The following is a 7,168-nucleotide window of genomic DNA, read 5'->3' as shown; positions in this document are numbered from 1 at the left end:
ACATTATTCTTGAGGCTAGAAAGAAATTTTGATTTGATAGAAAACTGTTAACAATTTATTTTATTCCTGGGGGAAAATCTTAGTTTATTTTACAAAATTAAACTTGCCAGGGATTCATACATGTTTATGATTTTGTGTTCAGCAAAATGCTATTCTTTTAGTTTTGAAATGCGTTGGATTAGTTATCCCTTATCTGAATGTCAAAGACATAATTCTGAATGAATCTAGATTGAAGGAAGATTCAATAAATTATAAAAATCTTAATTTAAAAATGTTTAAAAACTTTGAGAACTAGTCTTAAAATCTTTCTCACCACTGTATCCTCAGATCAGGGCACATGCTAAGTGCTCGATGGATATTTATATGAGTAAAGTGAAAACAGATGAATTAATGATGTAGAGTGGGAGTGAATTAAGAAATACCTGCCACTAATGCAAAATTACTTTTTATACCTGATCTCAGAGATTCTGATATCACACAATTCTCAACCTGATAATCTTTCTCTGGCTTAAATCTATGGAGTCCAGATAAATCATGTTCTAAATCACACCTTTCATCTCCACTAAGCTCTCAGCATAAAGGTTCTCCTTAGAGTTTTATTGAGGTTTCAACTCACATACTCCAATATATCCAGTGCAGCATAACCAACCTGTGCCTTTCCAGTGCTCAAATCAACCACTCAACCTAGTTCTGTTCTGTTACCAAAATGGAAAAGACACAGGAGGTTAACTTTCACCCTCTTCCAAGACTACCCAGGTAGACTATAACTATGCATCCCTATTCCCAAGCTGCCCAGACCACCCCTTCCTCTTGTGCCAATAGGAGAAAACACCAGAACTCTAGCCACAGAAAGACCCTCCAGAGTCCAGAGACATCCAGCCCAGCTTTGCCAGAGGCAAAGTGCAACAATGCAATTCTGCTTTGAACCATGAACATAGCCAGACATGAGGTTGCCCTGGGAGATTAGAATCTACCAAAGACCAGGCCAAAGGTGAAAGAAAAAACATGAACAAGCAAAAGTACAGCATTTTAAACAGATGCTTCAATAGTGTTGTGAAGACTTCTCAGACCTCTGAATCTTTTTCTTTTTTAAGTCTATTTGTGCAGTGAAATATGAGTGAACAAAGTCAAGCCTCCTGATTCCAAGGTAGGCACAGCCCAGTTCTTAGCTCCTCAGAGGTTTCTGGGCTAAGGCTCCACTCTACTTGGACTGTACTATCCGGCCCCCAAAAACAGGGGGAGCTGAGAGGGGAGGACTGATTTCCATTTCAAACTGCATTCTGGTACTTTGTACTCCAGCACCATTGGACGATCAATATTTAATGCTTGGAGATTCTGACTCTGCGGGAGTCGTGTCAGGGGACCTTGGGAGCCAATCTGCTTGAGCTTCTGAGTGATAATTATTCATGGGCTCCTGCCTCTTGCTCTTTCTCTCGCACGGTCCCACTCTGCAGACTCAGTGCCTTATTCAGTCTTCTCTCTTGCTCTCTCCGCTGCTGTAGCGCTGTAGCTGGCTGGACCCTTCGCCTTCGCTGCCGCTGCTCACCATCTGCACATCCCTACAATGGCTAAAACAGCAATGGGTAAGGCATCGCGCCTCTTTCTCCCTCGGCTCAACCTGGCGCCCACCTCTTAGCTTCTCTCTTAGAGGTTGGATGGCATTCGGACGTATTTTATGGAGGAAAAAAAAAAAGGCGTTAATGGTAACACAGGAAACTGAAAATACAGGGGCAGTCCTGGGGTTTGGGGAAAGGCAAAGAGGGAAATCTGAAAAAGGAATTTCTTTAAAAGGGTAGAAGGAGGTAAGTTGCCTTCCCCAGGTAGAGAATTTATTATTTCCATATTTAAAATTAGGGTTCAATTATGGGGAGAAGAAACCATAACTGTTTGTCTTAAATGAGGTTAAGGGACATTTTGGAAAGTGCTTTATAACGTCCTTTATATCTTTCCTAGTTAAAAAAAATGGGAAAAGGGAGGGATGAGAGAAAGGAAAAGAGAAAAATACAAAGTCAACGCGGTCTCTTCTAGACTGTTTGAAAGATGGGTGGAGACAAGGGAGGGGGTGGAAAACCAGGCAAATTTTATGGTATTGTCTTGTCCGAGAAACCAGTAGTCCCGGGGCGCGGTACTGGGAATTAAGGGCTGGGGGGTGAGGGGGGGGCGGGGAACCGAGACTCCTTTGTTTTAAGGAAAGGGAGGGGAAGGCGAGAGGAAGTCGAGGAGGGCAAGGAGGGCGCGGGTGGGCAGCTGCAAGGGCGGGGAAGCGCGCGGTGGGAAGGAGCAGGGGGACAGCTATTTCGCAGGCGCTGGGGTGGGGTTTCTTTGTGTGAGGACGAACGGTCCCAGGGGGTAAGATGGGGGGGAGGCGGCACCTGCAGCGCTGGGCGCACAATGCGGACGGCCCCACCCTGTTCTGAGTGAAACGGGCTCGTCTCTCCTCCCCCAGCCGGGTGCAGCTTTATCAGCTGAAAGGAGGCCGGGTGGGGAGCGCAGCGTGAATACATAAGGGCGCAGCTCTTGGGGGGACAGCAGAGCCACGCCCCGTGCTTCGTGCTGCTGACTGCCAACCTGATTTCCAGCCTAGATTTCCAAGTGAGATTTGACCATCGCCCCCGCCTTCCCCACCCTGGACCTCTGTCGCTTAACTGAGAGGGTGTTGGGGAGGGTGGCAAGTGGGTTAACATTTTCCTTTTAGAAACCATCTTACATAGGGTGATAAGACATAGATGCAAATAAAGGTTTCGGTGAACTCATTTGATGGGAGTAAAAGCTTCTACAAAAGAGGCCAAGGTCGTCAAAACTAAGCCACGTGAAATATTCATTATGTAGGACAGACAGGACCAGATATTAGCAGTTTTCAAAAAAGCTCTACCCATAGCGTTAAAGGCAGGTTGGAAAAACAGACAAAAAAATTCCTAACCCCAAGGCCTCCCAAACGGGTCGTGAGCTTCAAGTGCCCCTATAGTTCGGTGGCGAGTGACCCAGGGGTGGACTAGCAAATAGGCACCACGGGTCGTTAGCCATTGGAAGCAACCCTCCCCCAGGACGCGGGGCTGGACACCAAGAAGGAAAAGGACCGCAGAAAGGGCTAGCTCTGGACAGCTCCTCTCAGCCCCCCTCTCCTTCAAGAACTGGGGAGACCTCGGGTTCCGAGACAGAGAGGAAAGGATGCTGGGGACAGGCTGAAGAGAGGGCTGCAGTCCTTTTTTGAGCCCAACAGTACATAGTGGCCCATTCAACCCTGAAATGCGCAGAAGCCGTTTATGTTCTGAGTCCCAACGTGAGCTGCTGCCAGCCAAGTGGGATCTGCAGAAAGGCTGGCTCGTGCCCCGCCCGGCCACACAAAGGCGCGGCCCCACCCCAGCCGACCGCAAGACCGTAGAGGTGACCCCTTCCTAGGGGCAGAGGGAGGGTTTTCTCTTCTCGCCTTCCCACCGCCCGCGGAGCTCCGGGTTATTTTCTCCCAGCTTAAGTCCACGTCCCATGCTCTATTCTCTGATTTCTCGGGGTGGAGATCCCTTGAATAGTCACCTTAGGAGGGAAACTCGCTCCTCCAGTGGGTGCGGCTCGGCCGCACCCCACCAAGCTGGAACTGTCAGCCGGGTGGGGGCGCACGTGGCGAACCAGCGCGTGGAGCTTCGCCAGCCCTGCAGAGGCCAGTGCCGCGCCCTGCGCACCCCTCCAGCTAACTGGGCGATCGCCCCCACTCGTGCAGCCAGGGAGACGGTTTTCTGCTGCAGTGTCCTGAGGTACCCTAGCTTCTCACAATTCGCGGTTTATCCGCAACTCCAAAAGGGCCCTGAGATTCGAGTATAGGGGCAATTTCACTCAGTGCTCTTTACCCCAACCAAGAGGTTTCTGCTGCCAGAGGGAGGCTGTACACTCATCATCGTCATCATCATCATCAGTATTACTATTGCTATTACTATTGAAAATCATTTTTGTTGACTCACTAGTTATATTGTTCAAAAGGTAGGTTTGAATGATTGCATTTGATTAAGAACTAACCCTTATTGCACTCATTTCTCTCCCACCTATTCCTCTCTCCCTTTCTTCTCCCTTACAGAATTTTTTTTCTGTGTGTTCACTTAATGTTATAAAAGCAAACACGTTTTCTGTTGTCAGGAATAGTGTGTTCATGTGGATCAGATATATACCTAGGTGCTTGTTAAGGCAGGATTTGTTTGCCAAAGATTGCTGGAAAATTCTCTGCAGAGAATTGTTTGTGACTGCAATGTGTGATAATATACATGTAATTGGGATGTTATAATTTACAAGCACTCCATAAGGCTATATCTATAAATACATAAATACAGAGACAGGTTATGCACAATATTTTAACTTTTTTTTTTTTAGCTGTTGTTCCTTTTGCTGAATCTTGATGTGGTCTCAATGCTACATAGAAACATGAATCATGAAATGGTAGCCACCATCCATTAATAAAAATCCCACTCCAAATATGACAAATGCAAGAACCTTTCTGCAAACAGTACGCTACATCTGCAAATCACGAACAGAAATACAACCTCTGCAATGTCAAAACAATGGATTTTTTAAATCTTTCCAGTTGCAAAACAGTCATTTAATTGGGGGTGAGGGATGCTTTTTCCTGATTCATTAAACAACTATGGTATTTAGCATGACTATATAGGTGTGTATAATATCTCACATCTTCTCTTAAAAGTGGGCATCTTTTAAACATATAACTAGAAGTGAAAAGAGGATTTGGTCAGGATTTCAGGACAAAATGGAAGAAAAAAATAGTGGTTATCAATTATATATGTATGTGTATATGTATGTATGTATATGTATCCATGCAAATCTAAACATGCAAATAAGCATTATGTGACCCAGCACAGCCTGATGCAGAAAACCAGTTCAAATGTATAAATTTATATAGCTGGTGGTGTTTGTCTTTGCATGTTAAAATGCTCTGAAAGTATGTTTCAAAATAATAAGTATTAAGATATATAAGTAAAAAAAAATAAGATTAGATGGTTTGTATTATTAAAATATAGAAGTTTGTTGACTCAAAATTAGTGATAATTTGTGATATGCCATAGATTTATGTATATTTAAAGGGAGAAAGGAGGTTTTTTTAACTGTGATAGCAACTGCCTCTGTCCTTAGTCATTAACATCTCTAGCAGTATTATATTTGTTACATTAAAAACACTTTTACTTATTTGGGTGGTATTTTTATTAATGAAGAGATTGTGAGGAAAGTATTTGACGCAATATGTCCTCCACCAAATAGCTTGTTCTCAATGATAAATGTGCTGCAAAAAGCTACCTTTACTCAGATTCAAAAAATATCCTCTCAGAGTGCAATAAAATCAATTCACAATATAAAGTAGTTTTTCTGAAGATAAATTAAGACCAAAATAGTTATTTAATTCTATGAAGCTCAACAGTAGCTACCAAATAGAATTTTTAAGCTAAATCTGTACCATTAAAAATGAAATGGAATATGAATTAATTACATCGTTAAAGATTTTTGTCATTGGTAAGTTCAGGCCATTTTTAGGAAAATTCCTAAATCAGTTACCATTCTTTTGTATTCCAACTGAATAGGACTGACTCTGTTCCCCACCCCACCCCAGTGGCCGGCTGCTCACAAGGCTGGTTAAGGCTGGCCTCCAGTGAAAGGGCGTGGCCACCCTAACTGCTGGTAGCTAACTCCAATTCTGTTGGGCTTGGAAACCCACACAATTCTCTTGTTGCAGGCTATGTCACTTCATATGAAAGCGGCATGCGAAAACAAGAGAGATGACAGACAAAGAGAAAATACTGAATTAGCTGGTGACCCAGATGTTTCTAGAACTGAGACTGGTTCTCTCCTGGTGCTCTCAATTGTACATTTGCGTCTGCATAAATTTTTCACCCCACTAGAGGGCAATCAAGTTCTTTAAAGAAGTGAATTGCTTTTAAACCCTGTTCCAAAATATTAAACAGTTAATAAAATATTTTCTTTTATCTAGGATATACAATAACTTATTGGATGAGTTAATGCTACAGGATTCGTGTATAAGTAGGAATTTGTGTATCTTTTCAAGGAGATAAGATGAAATGAGTGATCTTCATAAACACTCTACTTGATAATTCTCATGATTTTGCATTCAAGCTTCATTACATTCTTACTATAATATCATTTATTTAATTGAAGGAGGGGTTGTAGTGAGCAATAGTCAAAAATGGACAGTAATCATGGCAAGGTATTATCATTAAACAAATGTTTTAATGATCAAATAAATGAGTATGTTAAAAATATATGTATATTTTTTACTTAAATGTGCCTGATGTTGGAGACACCTGAATGTTATCTCCACCTTTAGGAAGCTTGCAGGTTACTAGATAAACTGGTAGACAGAAATTGATAGTGAAAAGGGCACCAAAACCTGGCTGCTCTTCCCATTTTCTAGGTTTATTTTTCTTTTCCATTTCAAGGTAACTTTTTTTTTTTAACCAAATCCAATGTGAGCTAAACTTAGACATTAAATCTAATTTTTATCAGCTTTCAACAATTATTGAGCATCTCCTTGTAGTGGTTTTAGTCATTTAGTAGAAAATGATGTAATAGTAATGAAGAAGCAGACAAACATAAACTAATTGTTAGGATCATCCAAAATGCTTTTTTATTTTCACTAATAGGGAATTCTTAAAATTCTTAAATTTTATGTAACTAGAGTCCTGTAAAATGTTTAATAGTTTCATATTACTGTGTTCCTCAAATTTTAATGTACATACAAATTACCTGTGATTTTCATTAAAATGCAGATTCTGATACAATAGATGAGGTTGAGGCCAGACTCTCCACACTCCCAGAAAACTCCCAGATGATGCTAATTCTCACCACCAAACACACCAATTACAGAAATATGAATTTCTGATCTACATGTCTCCTCCACACGCTCTGTGGTATTTTGTGTTAACATTTTCAAATCTACGCCAATCTTTACAAAGTATTTCACTTCCAGTCTCATACCTTCAGGGATTTTATTCTTCTGGGAGTTATGTGTTCTGTGCCATCACTTTCTCTTAATTGGATTTTTAAAAATATATTCCTATTGCAGGACTCAGCAGAAGACCCTAAAGAGAAATGAAAAATGTGAGAGTGTGTGTGTGTGTGTGTGTGTGTGTGTGTGTGTGTGTGTGTGTGTGTGTGTGTG

The 7,168-nt window shown here is 41.9% G+C and overlaps 1 protein-coding gene across 1 annotated transcript in view; it reads left to right on the top strand.

Annotated features, from left to right (window-relative positions):
- Positions 1-1,167: 1,167 nt before the first annotated feature.
- Positions 1,168-7,168, top strand: part of STMN2 (stathmin 2) — a 50,376-nt gene continuing 44,375 nt past the window's right edge. Inside the window, exon 1 of the mRNA XM_004679782.2 lies at positions 1,168-1,583. Within this exon, the coding sequence (XP_004679839.1) occupies positions 1,565-1,583 (19 nt within the window). The 5' untranslated portion in view covers positions 1,168-1,564. The remainder of the gene's footprint in view (positions 1,584-7,168) is intronic.

The sequence above is a fragment of the Condylura cristata genome, unplaced genomic scaffold (genome assembly GCF_000260355.1).
Source record: "Condylura cristata isolate star-nosed mole 26May11 unplaced genomic scaffold, ConCri1.0 scaffold00009, whole genome shotgun sequence".
Taxonomy (NCBI): Eukaryota; Metazoa; Chordata; class Mammalia; order Eulipotyphla; family Talpidae; genus Condylura; species Condylura cristata.
The sequence above is the reverse complement of the archived record's forward strand: the minus strand, read 5'-3'. Positions and strand labels throughout refer to the sequence as shown.